The following is a 22,243-nucleotide window of genomic DNA, read 5'->3' as shown; positions in this document are numbered from 1 at the left end:
TGAACTTAATTTTCGGCAATTGAATGCTGCGGCACGATGGCTTCTATTCCTCCGATTCCGCCGCCAGATGAATGGCTAGATTTATTGTTTGGACTGATGGCGGTCAGTTCGTCGTAGACAATCAAACGCGTTAGCTGGTCGGAGCTCAGAAGCCGGAGCACTAAAACGGATTAACGTAAGCATTAAGATTTAGGTAGTGGGCACATTTAACCTTGCGAGTTGGTTAGTGATCAAGAACGAAATCCCAGTGGAAAATCGAACCGTGAAGATCGTTTTGATGGAAATGTAACTTTGAACCGCTCTGGAATTTTAGGCATTATCAAACATAGACCCCGAAAATGGTTTTCCAATGGAATGCAGTTGCAGTCACTACGATTGTATTGGTTTTGATGCAAGCCCAACTGAGCCACAGTAGACCGAAGGACTCGAAACAAACGGTGGCCGATCGGAGACGTGATGATGAGTTGACAAGAGAGACACAGATTGGTGAATCGAAGGTATGTTACGAAACGAGGTTGGTACATGTTTGGGACTTTTTGTTTCGATTGGAGTGTTAATGACCGGGGTGTGTGTGGACATTGTTGAAGGTCGAATTTTATATTGACGCTCCGGAGAGGAGACAGAAACTAGAAAGATTTTACGAGCTAAATTTTGCAATCGTACATTTTATGGCAAGAAAATGATGCCCAGAGAAGTCTATGAAAAAAATATCATTGACCCTGGAGGCCCTAGCTTTCAAATGTGAGCAAGCTTGTCTTTTAGCGAACGAAGTACCATAGATAACTTAGCTAAATGTATGAACCGTAAAATTTTATTCGTGTTGCTATTGAATTTCATGTATCCGTTGGTTTGTAACATTGCACAGTGATCCAGAATGGAAATTTAGTGGGAAAGATGCATTGAGAGCCTAAAATTGAAACTTAAAAAAAAATGTCTTCTACTAAACTGTCCTACAGATAAGTCCTCATTGCTGTGTATATTAATACTATGGTGGTTCTTATTATCATTGAAATAAAAAAAATGCTTTTGTATTTACAATAATAAAGGTATACATTCTCCGGCAAAGTTGAATATCAGTTTATTTCAAGCAATTTTGTTAAGAATCATTTTTATATCACTTGAATAGACTGATTTAAAGCATTTTTCCTTAATTTACTTAGGGTGTCACTAAAATAACAGTTTTGATGCTTTATTTTATTTATTTCAAATTTATCTGCGAAGTTTGCAGTCGATAACTTTTAGAACTTTTGACGACGCAGTTTTTGCCGTGTTGATCTTGTACATATGTTTTGCTTAGTGGCGTAGCGTCTACATGTGCAAACTGTGCACGACACAGCTGAAAAGAATATAAACTTATGCGTTTGGATTTTCATAGATGGTGCAAGCAGTGTTGGGAAAATATCAAAAAATCAAATCTCACTAACGCCCAAGATCACGCTTGATTTTCGTAGACAAAAATCAACAAGCAAACAACTGTGGTTGATTTTGCAAGCTGTGATATCGCAGCTCGGAATATCAAGCTAACAAATCTCACCAACTGCAAATCTCACCAAACTGTGGTGAGATTGAGTTTAATGATTTTTGCTTTACACCCGAACGCAACCGAAACTTCCATAACGGCTTGCAGCAGTCCCTTCGCGTCTGCCATCGGTGAAGATTAAAAAGAGATAGCAAACTATGCTTTCTCTTTCTAAGAAAACGATGTGCAATGGAATTATTTTTGTGTCGAGTCAACTCTCAGCTTGATTTTTGCACGTTGTGAATAGTCTCGCAATATCAAAGGAGCTTGTAAAATCAATATCAAGCATGATATTTTGTTCCAATATCACGCGTGATATTGCGAGCGCATGAGAGCGGAAAAATATCAATTGATTTCTGATTTTGCCAACACTGGGTGTAAGTTTGATTAAAGTAGTGGATCGCGTTCAGAAATAACGTCAAATGGAACTCGAAAGAAGAAAAAATATTGTGCACAAACACCTGGAAAATCCGGAGTGGTCCGGTTCCAAGCTGGCTAAAGTGCTGAAGATGCCAAAAACAATAGTTTGTCGAGCGCTCAAAACCTACCAGGAAACCCTAAGTGTGGAGAGGAATTAGAGGACCTACGAAAAAACTGGAACCAGGGATCGTCTGCTGCGCAGCAAGATGTTGAGGTACGTTAAAGCGAAGACTACAAATCAAGAAGGCTGGCAACTCTGCCAAAAATCAGGCGACAGTAACGACAACGCCTCTTCTGAGCAAAAGTGGAACCTGTGTATGATGATGTGTGTTAATTCACGAGTGCATTCACACACATAGGTAGAAAAAAGTGAAGAGTTTCTTTCTTTGCTCTATGCTGACAACGAGTAATTTGTTTTGAAAATTAAAACTATGGCAATGATGCCATTCACAATGATGGTGGGACCTTCCTCGATCATTAATTTGCTATCTCAGAATTATCTTCCACTTTTCCTAACCCCTTTAGTGATGCATTTATGGGCACTCGTATGGTGCATTAGTAAAATGCATGCCCGTTGCGCATGGCTTTGGCACCTGGCCACAGTGGGGGAAGTTAAGTCACCAACAAACCGACATGAATGACCATACAAAGCACCATCACATTTCTGATCAAAGAATAAAACTGACATCTGCCGCCGTTTTTGCGAAAAATGTGTATTCTAGCCACAAACACGCATACAAAATGTATGAGCTGTAGATGGGATCGCTGCACATTCGAATCCACCGCTATGGATTCTCGATCAAGGGTTAAGTTTAAGTTCCATGTCGGTTTGTCTTAACCACCGCTGACGCTCGGCAACTTGGCACAGTACTCGCTGACCATTTGAATGTCACTGGCCAATCCGACACTGTTGTTTTCATTCTCTGAAAGGGGTCGGTCAATTCTAAGAATTGTTAAAGCATACAGAGGATCACTGTCCGGTGGTTTCATGTTCTGACAACATCTAAAATGGAAATATATTCTTTATCAGTAGGTACCGTTTGGGATTGTAGTCCTTCAACCTTTCATTTTCATTTTCTCCAACATTTTTTTTAAGGCTTTATTAAAGAGATTTTTAGCCTAAGGCTAGTTCATAACTATTTCTCCAACATTGGATCCTGCTACGCCTTCCGTTGAATCGTGATATGTACCGGATCTTTTTTTTTAATCCTCGAATTTTCAGCAGCTTACGAATGATGGTAGTTCACTCAATGGTGGTAGAAGCAGCTAATTTCTTGTAATTGATTGCTTTCAATAGGCAAAATTAACAATATTTCGGTTCCTCGATCACAAGTAAAAGTTATTTTCACTAGGTATGGATCCGAGTTTCAATCCTCTACTTGATCCACCATGACAAGTTTTTCGGTTTGAAGTTGGAAAACCACCGGCTTGCTGGGATTAGAGGATACAAATTGCCGTGAAATTTTGTAGAGCAAAACAAAAACAACAACGAGTACCGTGTTACGATTATTCGTTTCGGTGACATTAGGTCACACACACAGTCACTGTTTATGAGCAGTCTCACTAACACTTGTGATTCAAAGTTTCACCTTTGATTGACAGAGACGCTGTTATCAGAGACGTTTGAAATTTGTAGGGGAGAAGGGAACAGTTGCCAGTCTTCTTGATTTGTAGTCTTCGGTTTAAGCTTGTTATAGATACGTTGAAAAAATGAGATTTTAACTCTAGCAATAAACTGTATTTGATGTTGCGTTGCAATATGAAGTGAGAAATTCCCACTACACATCTCGGATTTTAAATGTAAAAATTATTGGTGTTGATTCAAATGATAAGATTTACCTACTCTTTGCATGTCTACAGTAAACTATGATCCTAATCCATCAATTAATTTAAAGATATCTAAATTTCAACAACTGAGTGAAAAGTTATCAACAAATGAGCAGTTGGTGTGTACAACTGCCAAGCATGGTTATACTTCTATTCTCCAGACCACAAGTGACCATGAATACACTATTTAATAGTGTGGCTCAATTAAATCATCGACCTTGGTTTGCTTCAAGAAGGATTAAATTCAGTTTGGTTGGTCTGCCTAATCCCTAATGCATTGATTTGCATTTTTTGGAGGCGGTTGGCAATTTTTTGAATGGTCAAATGCCTGATGTAAGCCTGATGTAAGATGTTTGAAACTTTCAAGCAAGCACACGCTCGGTTTTGCCATAGTAATTTCCATATAAACTTCAAACGGATTGTGCCAAGTTAGTTTTCCAGTTACCAAGATGGTATTAATTATGCTCTTGAATCTCTGACTACTTATATAGTTGAAGCAAGAGCAGCCTCATTACCAAAATGTGAGGTTAAATTCGATTCCATTATGATAGACAACGATCTTTAGCTCTTCATCCGTCTGAAAAATGTTCGTAGGCGGTAATATCAATCGCGATCCTGCCTTGAAAGTTATCTGACGGGATTTGTAAACATTAATTAAAAGGCGATGATTTGTCCTGAGGAATAAAACTTTTGAAAATAATGTTTCAAAATCAGACCTGAGTTCCAAGCCCTTTTGGAACCCCCACAAAAGTTTTGAAAAAACATCAAAAGCCTATTCCAGCGCTTGAAGAAGGTGGTAAAATTTTGATCACAAATTCGGAAAAAGCTCAGAAACTTGCTAAGCAATTCGAGAGTTTTTGCTAAATTTGCTAAACTTCCTTGAAAGTAACAGAACATTCCTGCTGTTCACAGTGTACAAAATCAGGGAACGTAGTAGAACTCACTCAATGTTTGTTGGGTAGATATACAGAAAATTTTGAAAATATTCAGATAACTTCGCAGAACTGCATTAAATTTTATAGAAATTTAGCGAACATTATAGAAGTTTGAAGAATTGCGTACAAATTCGGGGTGCTGTAAAGAAATTCAGGTACTTTTCTCTGACTTCAGGGAATTTCGGAAAACATTAGGGACTTCATAAATATTCAGGGAACTTTGCAGAAATTCGGGAAACTTCGTAGAGCTTCAGAGAACATCGTAGAAATTCAGCAAAGTTTGTAAAAAGTTTAGGAAACTTCGTGGAAGCGAGAACTTTGTACAAGTTTGGGGTACTTTTTAGAAGTATAGGAAACTGTTTTAATTTCAGAAATCGTCAGGAAAGTTCAGGAACCTTCTATTAACTTCATGCTACCGTGCTGTAAATTCTCAAGATCATTTTTGATGAAAATGAGAAAAGCAGCTATTCGCTATCAAAGGGGACCTCCTCCGAATGGGTGATATCAGTTGCTTAGTCATTTGACGAAGGCATGGATCATTCTCATTTGAGAAACGCTATATATCATTCAATTTAGTGTAACCTACACACAAACGGAGCTCTGGTCGACATTCCGGCGAAAAAGCTAAGCCAACCCGACGACAACCTGACTTCTATCAAACCCCAACCCGATGTTGGCCCGACATTGACCCAACATAAACCCAAAATTGACCCGACAACAACACGACATTGGGTCGACATCGAACTTAAAATAAGCCCTACATTGATCCGACATCGAGTCGACTTGTCTGTTCGGGACCATTTTGCTGGATTTATCCATTCTCCACTGTCGTATATCAAATGATAGTGAGTGACTCAATTGACAGTGACAATGAGCTTCGAATGAGAAAGGGGCTCTTCAAATTATGGTCATGTGAGAATTCGTTTACACAGAATTGTATTGGTTCATCTTCAATCGAATGATATGAAAATTTACAGCACTGACCAAAGGTAATTTGACCGTTTTTAATCTGAGCACTTTTTAATTTGAACCCCACTAAGCTGCATGCAGTGCAAACTAAAAATTTCTCAATTATCATTTCGCACATGGAATGGAGTGAAGTGAAAAGGAACGATGGGAAGCGGAACTCAGAATGAACACAAAGCAACAAATAAGGCTACCAGAAATTCGTTCTTCTGATGCTCATAGCTACTGGAAGTTCAAATTAAAAATAAGTTCGGTTAATATAAACGAAGTGTCGTTCAGACTATCGGGGGTCTACGGTATTTCGTTAAAGCTCAATGCATTTGAAATAGGTCAGTGGAAATTTCACAGAGCTTCAGGTAACTTCGTAGACAATCAACGAAGTTCTATAAAGTTCAGGGAAATACAAACTACAATACAGCGAACTTTGTTAAAGTTCAAGGAACTTCTTTGTGGTTCGGTAAACTTTGATGTAGCTCAGAACAGGGAATATCGTAGAAATTCAGTAAACCTCTTAGTACTTCAAGGAGCTTCGTAGCAGTTTACCGGAGAACTTACTTTAAATAGTTTAATGAACTTCCTGGAAGGTTTGGGTACTTCGTTTAACTTCAGAGAACTGTCCAGATGACCAGAAATTTTCAAAGAAATGGTTCACGATATTCTCAGAAGTTTAGCAGAAGTTCATAGATGTTCTGAGATCTTGGTAGAATTAAAACTCATGGATCTTGGATATTGGAAGATCAGGGAGCTTTGAAGTAGCTATGAGAAAATGTTCAGAGGTGCATGATCCTGTCATCATGGGACTGAATAGTCCGATTTTTTAATGACCTGAGGTTTGATCGAATTTTGAGGTACTCAAAAGGCTTTCCGTGTCCTTTGCTCATCACAATCGCCAGGTTAAATTATTCGGAATAAGTTGTACGTCTTTCTTTTAAATTTGTCGAACCTCTTAACGGAATCCCTTTATGAAAAGCTTTTAGGGGGCTGCATTATTTCCTTTAAATTCCGTTATAATTGCTTATCTTTTGACAGATGCGCGTATTTCGTCTATTACTTGCAGACTTCATCAGTGCCAAGTACTCAACACCACTGTGTTGAGTGGTGTTGAGTACTTGACACTGATGAAGTCTGCAAGTAGTAGACGAAATACGGGCATCTGTCAAGAGATAAGCAATTATAACGAAATTTAAAGGAAATAAACCAACCCACTCAAAACTCTTCATGTAGGTCTTTGTTTTCCTCATCGGAAGTCCTTTCATTGACTGCCATGTGCGCAACCGAACCAATGTTTACTAGCTCCTCCGCCTAGATGAAGCACATCTGAACACATGTAAAACCAGACAGCGATGCGTCTGTTGAATAATGAACAAATCAACACCGGAATGGGTCTTCCTACTTAATCTCATATCTTACCCCGGAGAAGTCTCGCGTCACTTTTCAAATAGACCAATGTAACATATCCACCATTTTGAGAAAACCGAAGTTGAAGTTCGACAGATTATTATTTAAACTGTTTAAAAACAATACATTTTTCAATACTATTTTTAATGTAGTCAGTGTATAATAACGTTGAAAATTAAAAAAAAAACGGTAAAATCACAATTTTACTTTGAATTTCATGCTACAACATAGAAAAAACCACATATGACGTTTTAACAAGTCGAGTTGTACATCGGACATGTTACATTGGACGATTTTTCTCAATGAATGTTACATTGGACGTTTTGTCTACATGATACTAGATTCCCTTTCACAGATTTCAGAGTACCTAACTTTCGATTGGCCCCGCCTTTGAAAAATGAGCACCAATCATGTTAGGCAGTCCGAATGACCGAAGTAACAATCATGTACCTATCACTTCAAACTGTACATTGGACAATTTTTGATCAATGATTATCTTAAATAAATGAAAGTAAATTTGGATGGATGTTTTTGTATCACATACAATGATAGAAGAGCAATAGTTTGTATCGCTTAACTTGATTTGTTTACATTTGTTACATTGGTCTATTTGAAAAGTGACGCGAGAAGTCTTGAATGGTTCGTACAGAATTGACAGCCTCGTTTCGTCCGTAAACTGAATGTCAATCACATTATCTATTAGCTCCTCCGATTCCTTCACCTCGATGACATACGACGCCAGAAAGGACGCCTTGGCGGTCATTTGCGTTGGCGCCTTCTTTATCGGCTTGACATCCGACACCTCAATATTATCCAGCAAGCTATCCTCCCGGTACGGAAGCACCACCAACTTCCTCATGTACAATACAACAACATCACAGCGCACCGATTAGCCAGATCAACACGCAAAACCGAATTATGGAAATGTCCCGATCCGTTTACCAGCCTGTGTGTCAGTGCCGGTGTCAATGGTCTCAATTGTTATTGTGCTTATCTAAAATTGAAGTAATTGAGCTTGAGATCGTGTTTTAAAAGACTAGATGCATCAACATATTTACTTACATAAGAAGAAACCAACCGTGACACGATCCTGGTGGTGCTGCCGGGCGGTTGGATAGTTCACTGCATAATATACTTCAAGTACTGATGTTCCGGCGGGTAGGTAGAGATCCGAACGATGCCAATCAGTAATTACTTTCCGTATGGGAGGAGATTTGTAGTAATATACCGTATGCGTGATAATGTTTGCACCATTGAGCAATGTCAAAATTAAAAAAAATATCAAAAATTTCGATTTCGAGTTTTTTTTTATTTATTCAAAGGGGGGATGTTTCTCAGAGTCTTAAACTATGTTAATCATCGATCGAGTTTCGACTTGCTGCAATTACGGCCTCCACACGCTTCCGGAATTCACGGCAGGTTCTAATAATGTCGTCTGGATCCATTTCTCTCCAGGTACGGGTCAATGTTTGTCTGAGGCTTGCTGTACTCGGGTGGCGTTTAGAACAGGCCTTGGCCTTCATGACGCGCCATATTGAGTAATCCAGCGGATTAAGATCGGGGCTGGATGGCGGCCACATATCCTTCGCCCAGAACGGAAGATGTTCCAGCAACCTCTTCTGAGTGCGGTTCGAGGTGTGTACGGAGCCCCATCTTTTTGAAATACAGCATTTGGCTTCGGACCGTACTGTTCTTTGATCCACGGAAGAACATACTTACATAAAATCGTGATGTAGACCTCCGTGTTGACCTTGTCGCCTTCTGGAATGAACACCGGGTCCATTTTTTTTGCCATCGGAAGCCACCAATCCAAACACCATAACGCTAGCAGGATTCTTGGTCAGATACACGTTCTTGTGCTCGTCGGCCACTTCATTTACAGGAAGAGAACTAATAAACCGGTCGGTTCTGGAATTTGATACGGGATCGACGGTAAACATGCTCTCGTCGGTGAACAGGATTACCGGATTTTTTCGCTTAAGGAAGTTCAAGATTGTCTTGCATCGTTCGACTCGTAGCTCCCGGATGCGGTTGGTAATCATGTGAGTTTTTTTTCGTGCCCTCGACTTCGCCCCGCAATCTTTCTTTACGATCTTCCACGTAAAGTCACTGATCCCGTGTTCCTTTGCCATTTTCCTTATTGAACGCACTGAATTCACCCGAATCCTCCTTTTGATAGCAGCGATAACCCTTGGAACCCGAGCTGACCTCGGACGACCTGTGGCAACCTTCGCGTATAGTTTTCCTTTCTTTTCTCGGTCTAAAACCCCTTTTGACGGTCCACGCGGGACACTCCCACGGCGATTGAAATGTCTTTTTGCGACAATTGCGCGTGGGACAAATCACGAATACGCTGCCACTTCGTCATGGTGCAACTGTCAAACTAAGTAAATCATTTTCTTTTATACACAGCCTACTACGGTATGAGCTATAGGTTACGTGCATGCAAAGAAAACCAAGGCATTGTATGCACAGGTGAAACGGGAACCTTATTTGTACGATGGTGAAAACATTATCACGCATACGGTTAAAATCCATCCAATCGCACTTGGACTAGAGAAGGTTGGAACGGAGTCACTTTCAACCGAACAGATTTCCTTGGTTCCATTCATCACTTCTTCTTGCAAGTTTTCGAAAGAATTCACGACATTATCAACTTGTTCATATTTTTCCAACACTGAATGACCGCAAAACGGTATTCTTTAAACTGTAGAAGATTTTACACATTCTGGAAAACGTTCAAGCAAGATGTCGTTTGCAGAAGCATGCTTGTACACGGCCAATCAGAACGACTCAGTGACAGAATTCAATTGACTTCCATACGAAATTTACTTATTTGGGCAAACCTGCAGCTACTCATTAGCTATGATTTCCTGTAGGTTTTCTCAAATATGAGTAAATTTCGTATGGAAAGAAAATGCTTTGAGTCAATTGAAGTCAATCGCTGAGTGGTTCTGATTGGTCGTTTAAACCTTGATTTAAATTTGCAACAGCAAACAGTCCGACAAAGTAGTCAGTGGAATACACGATATTCTGGGGCTATCATTTTTTACACGCTAACTTGAAAGTACCCATTAATGGTTGAAAAAGACCCATTTTGAAGAAAAGTGGCTTAACTCATTAAATGAGTAAAAAAAATTTACCCATTAATGAGTATCTGTTACCCATTAATGAGTAATTGTTAATCATTAATGGGTAACAGATACTCATTAATGGGTAAAATTGTTTAATCATTAATGAGTTAAGCCACTTTTCTTCAAAATGGGTCTTTTTTTACTCATTAATGAGTACTTTCAAGTTAGCGTGTAGATGAAAATCATTCAGTTCGGCCAGAAGGGAAGTTATCCAAAAATAGGTAAACCTGTATTTACTCAAATCTGGCTAAACTTGATTGCGGTTGAAATTGTGTAGAACCTACTCAGATTTTTACGTTTGATTACTGGGTACAGCCCGGGACGGGACTTGACAATCGAGCTTCTCACTCTTCTTGATGTTTTTGAAGAATGCCCTTCGGAAAGTTGTGCGTGGTATTTGACGGAGTTGACCAATGATGCCAGGAATGTAACATATGTTTTCTATTTTAATTTGGATTTTATTCGAAGTTTCTCCCGCAGTTTACCAGCTTGTACATCACTTTTGCTCAACACAATAAAAACAACCATAAACAAACAACAATATCCATCACTTCAAACACGCAGTGCACTCAATTTTTGAACTTTCCTTTCGCAAATATAAAAAAATAAACAACGCCATTGACGTCAACATTGATTCCGGCATCACTACCAGCCAGATTGATGCGATCCCTCTCAGATCCCTCTGTCCTTTTTATTCCACGATTGCAACTGTCAAATCGACCAATCAGAAACTGGCTCGGATTTGACAGCAAATTGGCTCGAAATCGCTACCCGATTGTCAAGTCCCGTCCCAGGGTACAGCTTACTAATTTTGTTTAGAAATGAAATATTCTAAAATACTTACAAAGAGTTTACTTTTAGATGCATATGGATAGCAATTTGTATCACCAATTAACAGTTTCACCGACAATCCGACATGAAACTTGATCTTGATCGAGAATCCATAACGGCCGATTCAAAAGTGCAGCGTTCCCATCTGTCAAAACCATAGAATTTTTTTTTTATCTTGATGAAAATAATTTGTCCGAAATAGATAAGACACGAACCAACTCATAAATATTGTACACGTGTTCATGGCTAGGATAAATATTTTCCGCGAACACGGCGGCAGATGTCAGTTTTGTGCTTTGATCAGAAATTTCTTTGTAATTTGTGATACATTTATAAAAATCATACAGTATATATTTAAAAGGTTAACTGCTGACTCCTTCATCGATGGCTTGTACGACTTGAAGTATCCAAAACCAAAATCGATGAATGAGTCGCTGGCTTGGTCGGAAGTTAAAAACTGCACTTGATTCCTGAAAAATTAGGGATTTAGAAAAAGTATAAAGATAAAAATACTTTAAATTTACTTACCAACAAGCTGCTGTCATGTGCCACCATTCAAAAAGTTCCATGGTTGGTGTTTTAAGCAGCATCACATCTAAATATTTCATTTTCACTCTGCGCAACAGATATTTTTCTTTGGTGCACCATCTTTAATTTTGAGAAGTTATTATTATATTCATTTACCCAGAATCTGGGTAGCTTTAACTCATCAGAACAAAAGTTATTTAATCAAATTTTGACAACTCCACACTTGACGCAAAAATGAGTGGAGTCTACTCAGTCACTGGGTAGACTCAAAATAGGGTGTAGTACACTAAACATATTCCTCTCAGTTATTTATTTTGAAGATTATTTTAATCTATAGAGGGTCTAGTATAAGAGAGGAGTGGATTCAAAACCAACTGCCTTGGCAAGCTATGCCTGGGTTGTTTTTTAGCAACACTGCCAATGCATCTTGATAGGCACTGCTCAGATTGGCTCTGGCTTTGAAATTTCGTTTGGCTCAAAATCAGCCAGTCCGCTACGATGTTATCACCTCGTATAACTGACATCGAGTCCGCTACTCTCATATATTAGACCCTCTCTATTATAATCTAGCCAATGCATAAATATTGCCTAGCCGTAAAATGATTAAATTTAGATCTAACTTTGTTAAATAATATGTTTGAGTGTATCTCGGAAAAAAAATCGTTTACATGATTAAGACTTGAATTGTATGCCGTAAGCGACGCTTGCATATGTTAGTCATAGACCACCAAAATTTTCATGATTTTTTATGTGTGTTGGGTTAAGCCGATGTGCGGTAAAAGAGGTGAGGAGAAAGGAAACTAGTGGACTCTTTCGTTCTCGCGTCTTCTTATGCAGCAACAGACGTGACGTCACGTCTGCTGTTGCATAAGAACACCGTCAGAATGAAAGAGTCCACTAGTTTCCTTTCTCCTCACCTCTTATACCGCACATCGGGGTTAAGCTAGAGTCGGTGTATCATGAGTCAAGCCAAAAGAAAAACAGTTGAACTCGCATCACGGTTTCCGAAAGATTCCCTTTCTTTTCACTTGGTAACAGAAAACTTTGCATCAATTTGCCATGACAATTTAATGCTCACTGCAATACCTTTCGTGGACCTTTCATATCATCGTTATGCTTGTTAACTTTGCACGATAGGTAGCCGGTTTGACAGTTCTATAGGTAGATTTGGCTTCCCACTTGGCGCGACTCATTATACGTCGACTCTCTAGGGCTGAGCAAAATAATAATCATAATTTATTCATCCAGGTCTACGGATTGATTCACGACGAATCCGAGGGCAAGGAGGCCATACAAGAAAAGGAAGATCTACATTCCAAGATCCTCTCCATGTTCGACAACGTGCAACAAAAGATTGTGAAACTACTGAATGTAAGTTCTACTCACTCGTCTCATTATAATATACAGAGTTGAACCTAGAGAGGGTCTAGTATAAGAGAGGAGCGGATTAAAAACAAACTGCCTTGGAAATCAATGCCTAGATGGTTTCTAGCAACACTGCCAATGCAATCAAGATAGGCGCTGCTCGATTGGCTCTGGCTTTGACAGTTTGTTTGGCTCAAAATCAACGAGTCCGCTCCTCTCTTATACTAGACACTCTCTAGTTTAAACTATTGTTCAATTTTACCAACAGTCAGGAGCCGTAGTGGACAAGGCAACCCCTAAAGACTACGAGCCGAATCCAATTGAAGACTACGAAGCCCTACGGAAGGGAATTGTCAACGTAGTGGACTTCTTCGCCAAGCAAATCAATGCCATCATTGATGTGAGTACAAATCTTCTAACTTATGATCAAATAATGTTTTTTTTTGTTGCACTTCCCAGGCACCCAAAAATATCCTAAGAAAAGCGAACAAAAATTTTACCAAAACGCTCAACGATTTCGGCTCCAAGCTGAGCGGGCTAGAATAAGACTGAAAGGAGGGAAGGCATCGAGTACAATTATGATTTATTTCACTTCATTGATTATTATGTAAATACAACTGCTACTTTGGAATGTGTTTTACTGCTAAGCTAGTTTCCTCGATTTATATTTTTATAAATAATCCTAAAACAAGATAAATTTAATTCTAAAACCTACCGAGGCTTGATCAGAGATTTCAAATCACTGGTTTCTTTTGTAAATAAAATGTTCCGGAACGACCGTACACCAATTGTTTGTTTTTTTTTTCCCCTTTTCTACGTCACCGTCCTAACGCCTAAGGTCGCTAACGTTTCATAAATTATCAATACTAGCTTAATCTTTTCTTAACAAAAAATACAATCAGTTATCTTCAACGTTTTTTGGCACAGCATCTCCTTAATCTAAGGATTCGATTTCGGCGTATCATCGGCAATCTTTGATCTAGGGGAAATGGATGTAATGTCGGCCTAAATGCCCCTAATTTGGGCCCATACATAAATTCAGCAATCGACTAAATTTTCAATAGCGACCAAAAATATCCATTAGAACCGTCCCAATGACGCGTTCATCTAGATAAAATTGATGAATAGCATATTTTTAGCGATGGTCTAAATCTTAGATCCATAGGCCAACATTAGAGCCATTTCCCCTATATAATGTGTAAAAGCAAATAGTTTCTCATTGAGTATTCATCAGCTTTCTTCATCGTTTTGTTCGTGTTGATCTTTGTGCGTCGGGTTCATTTCTCGATTTTCAATGTTCTCGATTTTGGCTCGAGAATTGAGTCAATATCAATCATCCAGATAGGTTCCGGTGCTGTTTCGATTTAGAGTTGTATCCACCGTGGGCGAGTAGGATTTGTACGTTTTCGAGGAGCGTTTGTGCTTCACTGTGCAAAATAGTAACATCGATGATATGAGACCGAATAGCTGAAAATAGAAAGAAGTCGATCGAAATTGCAATAGAACTTTATTTATTGTTCAGAATGATCTCACCTGCAAAAATGCTATGACTAAACCAACAGTTCCGACGACGTGTAGTCGTTGGACGAAAAACATTTGAAGAATTTGACCACAGCTCTTGTCCCACAGCAGAGATGGATCGCCAGCTCTGAAATAATCAAAATAAAGTGGTAAGAATTCAAAGTGATCATCCCAAAAAGGCTAAGAAATTACTTCCGGCAATCAACGCTCTGCATATCATCGCCCGATCCTTCCATCATCAAGGAATTGTATCGCGGTCGGCAGCAAGAACGTGGAACCCACCGCTCACCCGGCCAGGCGCTGATGTCGTACCAATCTTCGTACGAACTCACACCGCAGCATTGTAGCTACAATTAAATTTGATTCATAAATGTTGAAGATTTCAAATATGAAATAGGCAAGGGCCCTTGACATACCTCAACCTGCACCTTATCCCAGATGGAGGCCACCGAGGGCGACAGAAGGCCTCCCCGATCCGACATGTTGTAGTGCTTCTCGATGCCATACTTCAGCTCGTGAATCATCATTCGGCCGATTCCACCTCGGAAGACAAACGCCAGCGATCCCAGCAGAAACTCGCTTAGAAACAGCACTACCACCAGCGAGAAATACTGCCAAAACAAGAAAGCATTAAACAATCAGAGTGTTAATCTTTCAATTGCGATTGCCCAAATAAATAATATGCACGTACTATAATCAGGAAACACCTCGACTGGAACCACGAGCCGCAGCAGCCGAAAAAGGCGATAACGAAGCTGACTACGCCGATGGTCATGAACAGGCAATCCGCACTGAGGGCAGCGTGGTCTGGCAGTAGAGTGGCATAGCCTGGCGCGGCAAACCGGAGCCACGCGCCGATGGCGAGAAAGCAGCTACCGCAAAGCTGGAACATACCGGATTGGGAACGGGAATTTAATAAAAGATGAGTTCAAGAAAGTCACAGTATTCCTATTTATTACCCATATTAGAATATTGAACGAGCAGAATGTCCGTCGTATGCACGTATAGCCAGAACTACCCATGGTGCTGAAAAGTGAAATGGAAAAAAAACGGAATGTTACAATAGTAATTTTTAGCTAAACGAACATAATGTTGCACTACGTTCCATGTCGGGAGATTAATAAATTAATTTATTTGTACAGGCTCAATCGAATAAACTTTACAGAGCCAAGCTATCATTTGCGTTATACATAAGTAATGTCTTAAATCTAGAGTTAAATGAATTAATGGGAGAGTTGTTACTTCATGCTAATTAACCGAGCTCAATCTCGGGATCATCCGTGGCCCAGTGGAAACGAGTGAAGACAATGACAGCACAGTTCTTGGTCAAATGCTAAATCTGATACATTCAGAAATATGCAACTGAAATCTTCCGCTGTGGAGTTTGATGAAAATCAATCGACTCTGACTCCCACTCCGATTCCGACTCCTCTGATTTGAAGTTAACCGACTCTGCGATCCCGATTCTGATTCAACAAAATTCAATTACTTCACAAAATTCCAGCATATTTAAGCAATAAATCACTTCTAAGCAATCATATTTAAGCAATAAATCACTTTAAGCAATACATCACTTCTAACCAAATCGGTTACAATTTTTTGCAATGAAAATGGTCACTTAGAACTTCGAAAATCATCACAATTTCAAGTAAAATACTACAGCTTATAAAAAACGAATTTTTTTTTGCGCTACACCGGGGGGAGTGTACCATCGGGTAAGTGTGTCATTTATTTTTATAAAATAACAGTGCAAACATTATGAAGAGCTTTGGTTTATTTCCTTTTAATTCCGTTATAATTGCTTATCTTTTGACAGATACGCGTATTTCGTCTACTACTTGCAGACTTTATCAGTGCCAAGTAGTAGACGAAATACGCGTATCTGTCAAAAGATAAGCAATTATAATGGAATTAAAATGAAATAAACCAACACACTCAAAGCTCTCCATAAATGGATTCCGTTAAGAGGTTCGACAAATTTTAAAGAGTACAAACATATTATTCTAATAACTAACATATCAGGGGAAACATGTCAGAAAGGTCTAACTCGAAACGTAAACAATGACTTGGATTGTAGATTTCTTACGAATGACAACACACCCACTCAAACTAACTAAATCATCTGACAGTAAAATGTTTGTTCTATGAGCTGGTGCAGTCATATTCCGTGGGTGTGTGTGCTCATTCAAGAAAAATCGACGATCAAAGTCATTGTTTACGTTTCGAGTTAAACCCTTCTGACATGTTTCCCCTGATATAATGATACATAGACTCCTAATGACACCCCTGCACCAATACTACGACAAAATCTTGAGTATACACACACTACCGTAGCTCATTCCACGAAACGTCATTTCAACTCCAGAAAGAGTTAGTTTACTTCGTCATAATAAGCTTCGGGTACCGCTATTACGGAGAGTTAAAACAGTTGATTTGTTTTGCAGGTAGCTATAAAGGTTCTACAAAGGGTAAATAATTTGTCTACTTCTTCTTTTTGAAATATTATTTGATTACTATTCTCTAATTGTATTTGTTAAATTCATTGGAAGAGCATGTCAACGCGCCACAACTGTCCATTTTTCATAAATATCAACTGGTATGGTGAGGAAAGTTTAACCATCTCTTTTCTTCCTTCATTTCACTACAACAGCAAATGTGACCTCACACTACCTAGTGCATAAGGACAGGCAGTCAAAAAAATCATATTGCCAGACCCGTGATGGTGGTGAGCTCCAACCGGTATTATCCTCAGATTAAATCCTGATCACGAATGTCAAGCTGCTATGGTGTCGATGTCGATGTTAATCAATACGATCCTTAACAATTTGGCACATCCATCAATTAGTACCGGTATGAAGTGTAGATCCATAGGAGGTAACTCTAAGACTAGAAGGTCCCGAAATAACGTGCTCAACTTTTTGGCTCAGCTCTTGTACTCTCTTCGGTCCCAAGCTAATCGATTCACCCCTTCGAAACATAGGAAAAAACCAATAACCCCTCATTTTATCTGTCAAACTTTCATAGCGAATCAAAACAAACATTGTGTAGCACTAGAATTTCGACTAGAATGGGTAACGTTAATCGTTTGCTTGGGACCAATAGGCTAGTCAAGTAGTGAGTCAATTTAAAATCGTTAGTTTCGTATTGGTTGGTAGATCTGAGTTGAAGCTTACCGCCATGAGAGGGAAAGCGAATCACAGGTAACGTGCACTGCCACCATCTTTCTTGTTAGTGTTTAATCGAAGACAACAAATCAAGAAGACTGGCAACTCTTCCATTTTTTCATACGAACGCTATGAGACAGGTACAATCGCGTCATCTGTCGCTCAAATGTAAATGCTTCGAATGAATTTGACAGCAAAGATTACATCCTCAGAAGAGAGGTTTGTGTAATTGCTCATTTTTCTATGCGTTGCTTCCACCTTCACTCAAGCGCAGCGCTACTGTATCTGTTGCAATCTTCTGTGACCTTTTTAATTGGACCAGTAAAATGTCTAAAATGGTTGTTTTAATTAACATAAATTCATTGCTAGAGGCAATACATCTGGCACCACTGTTTCAATGATACTCTCACGATTGCTAGCAAAGCAATAAAGTAGAAATGGTTTTCTTTGTGATAAATTTTGTTCACCAAGAGTTTTGTGAAGCAGTCGTTTTGAGTTCCATGTATTCGATTGCGTTTAATTGTGCTACACATTTAGAAATACCTAATTTTACACGTGACGGAATACATCTTTGACATAAAGAATGAGTCGTGAACAAATATGTATTGTAAAAGTAAGGGCTCCGAGACTGAAAAGTTCGTTGCTCGACGAAAAGTACGTTTGATTGAGTTGAATTTCGCGTCTGTTATGACTCAATTTTATGTCAAAATTGACGCTCGTATATGTCAGTCTCAGAGCACCTAAATTTACATGATTTTTTCTAAGTGTGTATACTTCGAAGAATACAAGTAAGTAAATACAGCGAATGTGTTTTACCCAGGAAATTTTCATTCTAAAATCATGAAATACACGTTGTGTAAACTAATGATTTTTTGTTTGTTTTTTTTCGTCGATCTTGTTTTCCATGCTGCCTCAGAACATCCTGGCGGCGCCGACTGGAATTGAACCCAGGCCTGCTGGGGTGAGAGGTAATTACGCTTACCACTACACCACCGGCACCGTTGTAAACTAATGATGATTATTTAATGATATTTAAAAAAGAAGAAGAACACAAAATTACTTACCCTTTGTAGAATCTTAAGTGGGATCCACAATACTGCGTCAGCGTTAGCGTCAAATTTAAATCCGATCAAAATAACGGACTGACGCCATAGAGGTAACTCTAAGACCAGCAGGTCCCGAAGAAACGTTCTCAACTTTTTGGCTCAGCTCTGGTACGCTCGTCGGTCCCAAGCTAATTGATGCACCCCTCGAAACATAGTAGAATCCAAGAATTCCTCAATTTAACTGTCAAACTTTCAAAGCGAATCGAAACAAACATAGTGTGTACTAGAATTTCGACTAGAATGGGCTACGTTAATCGATTTGCTTGGGACCAATAGGATGAGCCAATTTAAAATCATTAGTATCAGCCGGTTGCTGACGCAGCGTCGATGTGAAGTCGCCAAGTAGAGATGTCGGTGGAAAAGCCACTTGACATGCGTTACACCTGTCATTTGATGGACGAACGCTGATGGTGACGGAGTATTGTGGGTCCCGCTTTATAAAGTAATTGATTAGTTCGATATGAATAGCCAGTAACTTCTTCTATGATATCTATTAGATTCGGCGAGGGGGGCGACACACCTAAATCTCAAGTTTAGATGCTCAACAAATCTTACACTAGCGAATCAATCTCCGAAAAATCTTCTTTCATTTGTCGCATCTACTTGCATCGCGCATCATCTTTTTGCAGGAAATCTTCAGTATCGTCATCAATCTTCTTTCTATCTACTCAGCGTGCGCGCAGCTAGCCACAGCAAAACACAATATTTTCTGCATCGTAGATAGAGTCGTCCCCCTCGAGATTCGGCATGTTACACTTCCCCGGAATCTTGATAACAGTGGGGGAAGTGGATTATGTTTTGTTTACTTAAAATATTACATTGTCTGTGGGCTTATTTTGTTACTTGATGTATTTTTATCTTATAGTTTTCATTATTCCAGATACAATGGCTCGAACATACGTTGAAAAAAGGCCAGATCAACATATTCTAAAGTTTCATTATATGCTGCTATTGAAGCTGTAAAAAGTAAACACATGTCGATGTCCAGTGCTGCATAAAATCCTCAGATCAACCCTAAAAAAGCGAGTTAATGACCAAAGAGGCTTGAAGGGTACTACCAACAATCAATACGAAACTAACGATTTTAAATTGGCTCACAACTTGACTAGCCTATTGGTCCCAAGCAAACGATTAACGTATCCCATTCTAGTCGAAATTCTACTACTACACAATGTTTGTTTTGATTCGCTATGAAAGTTTGACAAATAAAATGAGGGGCTAGTGGATTTTCCTATGTTTCGAGGGGTGAATCGATTAGCTTGGGACCGAAGATAGTACCAGAGCTGAGCCAAAAAGTTGAGCACGTTTCTACGTTACCTACTAGTCTAAGAGTTGCCTGTATGGTACTACGGGAAGAAGGCCGAGTGCGATTCCGGTGGATGTAGAAGCTAAAATCGCTTCGGGCATTAACACTATGGAAAAGTGGGATTTTGGCTTGTCCAAGGCTGAAGTTCTACTACTATCGCACGTTATATGACAAAAAGTGAGATTCCAAATCCCTCCAAGAATAATGTACCCGGAGACGGATACTTTTACAGTTTCAAGAAACGTCATGGATTGCCTCAAGTGGATCCATTTGTTATGGCTGATTATTTTCAACAGCTCCAGAAAATAACTCATATCTCCTGAACGCAACCAACCCGTGTGAAGGTCGTTGAGGAAAAGGGGAGAGCAGCGCATTGCGTTTACAGCAGGACCTGCCAGTGTTGCAAAATCTCGACAACACACGGTGATATTGATAATTCTGCTTTGGTCACTCATTTGAGCTAACAGTCATCGTCAAGGCAAACCATGTCAATTGTCAGTGACAATGCTGTCAGTGACGAAAATGTGAGATTTTTTAATTACCTAAATTTGTAACGAAATTAAATTACTTGAGCAACACAATTACATGCAGTCGTTAAAGTGAACAATCATCTACGTCCTGAACTGCGTGGATAACAATAATGTGGCAAATAATGCACGAAATAACACTTTTTGTTACCAGGTGAATCTTTGTCATTGACGATAAATTAATGAGATTTTGATGGAGCTTTTTTCGAGAAGCTGTGTCAGAAAACAAAATATTAAAATTTCTTTGAAGAACTCATCTCTGAAGTAAAACAAATCGATCAGACAATTTAAAACAATTAGCCATGATGTTTTAATGTTTAATGTTTAAATGTCTTGTTGTGATGTTTATTTGGCACAATTGCTTCATTTACGCCGTGAAGTATACAGTAGTTGATGTATGATGCATGCTGGATGGTATGTACCGGATGGCTTCCTGTACTAGAAATTAGTACATGCTGTATGGTATGATACTGAATAACTTCATTGCCATTCAATATTGATGAATCTACGTTACGGTCGGCCAGTAGATGGAAATGATGTGAAAATGATAATGACGTTTTGCTAGCTGTCAAATCGTATGGAATATTTTTTAGTACATCATCACTTTTGTGGTTTTGGATTTCAAACCTAGGTGTCGCATGCAATGGTGCAGTTTTGAGTAGATTCATCAATAAAGTACAGCTAAATAATCGGACTTGATCCTTAACGCACAATTCATGCCTTGTTCCGAATTTTTATTTTAGAAATTCCCTTTGTCTTATAAAATCCAGTAAGTTGTTTCCATTCCATAAACATCCGCAAGCAGTGCTTTCACAAAATTATCCCAGGTGGGCCTCGCACTTCTATTGAAGAAATGGAAGCAAAGCGTATTCAATTACCAATTTTTCTTTCGAACGGAGACTACAATATGTAGTACCGTGCAATGAACACCGAAACAATAGTTTATATCGGCTATACGTGATCAATTCCGAGCGGTGAAATTGCTGCTGCCGGTTTCGACAACAGCTGAGAGTGAACTGACTCCCGTTCAACCTTTTGTGTTTCGATCTAAAATAAAATAGCAAGCTGCTTGCGAGATATGCTGCAGTAATATTTTTTTCTGCTCATATAACAAACGACACAGATATATTATTTATGTTTAATTTGTAGACAAACACATCATGGTCCAGGCAATTGTTAGGGCAAACAATAGCGATCTTAGTATGCATCTTTACTATCACAATCATACAATTTCCGATTACTCATTTACATAGATTTTTTTTTATTTTTCAGCGTATGGCCTTTAACACACCGATATTTGAATTTTGCATAATTTTGACACATAAGTGTTCTTTGACTAGATTCTGTATCAGTTAGCCAAAACTTTCATTTAGTTTTAAAAATTATGCTTATTCAACTAAGCTTCTCAGTATAGTATAGGGGGGCTATAGTAGATTTAATTCGAACATAATAGCCAACTAACTCTAATGAATCCTCTTTCACTTGCTTGCCACAGTGCTAAAAAAATAAACTAAATCTTAATTAGGAGAATTTACGTATTTTCGTCAATCTATCGTCAATTTTCGTACGCGCTTCTATGTGTTTTTTTTTTTCTGGACGAAGCGTACTCATATGCAATGTTTGATTATTTACATTTCCCTGCTGCCTGCTGGTCTACCCATTACCATCGATAGAGTTGTCCAAAACTAGTACAAAA

The 22,243-nt window shown here is 39.0% G+C and overlaps 2 protein-coding genes across 2 annotated transcripts in view; one reads left to right on the top strand and one right to left on the bottom strand.

Moving 5' to 3' along the window:
* Positions 1-122: 122 nt before the first annotated feature.
* On the top strand, positions 123-13,484 carry LOC135705091 (uncharacterized). Its single transcript, XM_065226667.1, has 5 exons — positions 123-175; positions 314-497; positions 12,807-12,929; positions 13,192-13,323; positions 13,383-13,484. The coding sequence occupies exons 2-5, from the start codon at positions 339-341 to the stop codon at positions 13,467-13,469; spliced, it is 501 nt and encodes a 166-aa protein (XP_065082739.1). The 5' UTR covers positions 123-175; positions 314-338; the 3' UTR covers positions 13,470-13,484.
* Positions 13,485-13,489: 5 nt separating this feature from the next.
* Tsp5D (Tetraspanin 5D) overlaps positions 13,490-22,243 on the bottom strand; it is a 76,460-nt gene continuing 67,706 nt past the window's right edge. Inside the window, exons 3-8 of the mRNA XM_065226658.1 lie at positions 15,404-15,470; positions 15,136-15,327; positions 14,861-15,055; positions 14,637-14,791; positions 14,457-14,571; positions 13,490-14,390 (exon numbers count right to left, since the gene is read on the bottom strand). Coding sequence (XP_065082730.1) covers positions 14,253-14,390; positions 14,457-14,571; positions 14,637-14,791; positions 14,861-15,055; positions 15,136-15,327; positions 15,404-15,466 — 858 coding nt within the window. The 5' untranslated portion in view covers positions 15,467-15,470 and the 3' untranslated portion in view covers positions 13,490-14,252. The remainder of the gene's footprint in view (positions 14,391-14,456; positions 14,572-14,636; positions 14,792-14,860; positions 15,056-15,135; positions 15,328-15,403; positions 15,471-22,243) is intronic.

This window comes from Ochlerotatus camptorhynchus, unplaced genomic scaffold, assembly GCF_037179485.1.
Source record: "Ochlerotatus camptorhynchus isolate MF236.1 unplaced genomic scaffold, CSIRO-AGI_Acam_v1.1 ptg000257l, whole genome shotgun sequence".
In the NCBI taxonomy this organism is placed as follows: domain Eukaryota; kingdom Metazoa; phylum Arthropoda; class Insecta; order Diptera; family Culicidae; genus Ochlerotatus; species Ochlerotatus camptorhynchus.
The sequence above is the reverse complement of the archived record's forward strand: the minus strand, read 5'-3'. Positions and strand labels throughout refer to the sequence as shown.

Excerpts from the sequence above, each read along its gene's own strand:
- LOC135705091 (XM_065226667.1), top strand. The coding sequence starts at position 339 with ATGGTTTTCCAATGGAATGCAGTTGCAGTCACTACGATTGTATTGGTT. Across the intron at positions 12,930-13,191 it reads AGATTGTGAAACTACTGAAT|TCAGGAGCCGTAGTGGACAA; the intron begins GTAAGTTCTACT and ends TTTTACCAACAG. Across the intron at positions 13,324-13,382 it reads AAATCAATGCCATCATTGAT|GCACCCAAAAATATCCTAAG; the intron begins GTGAGTACAAAT and ends TGCACTTCCCAG.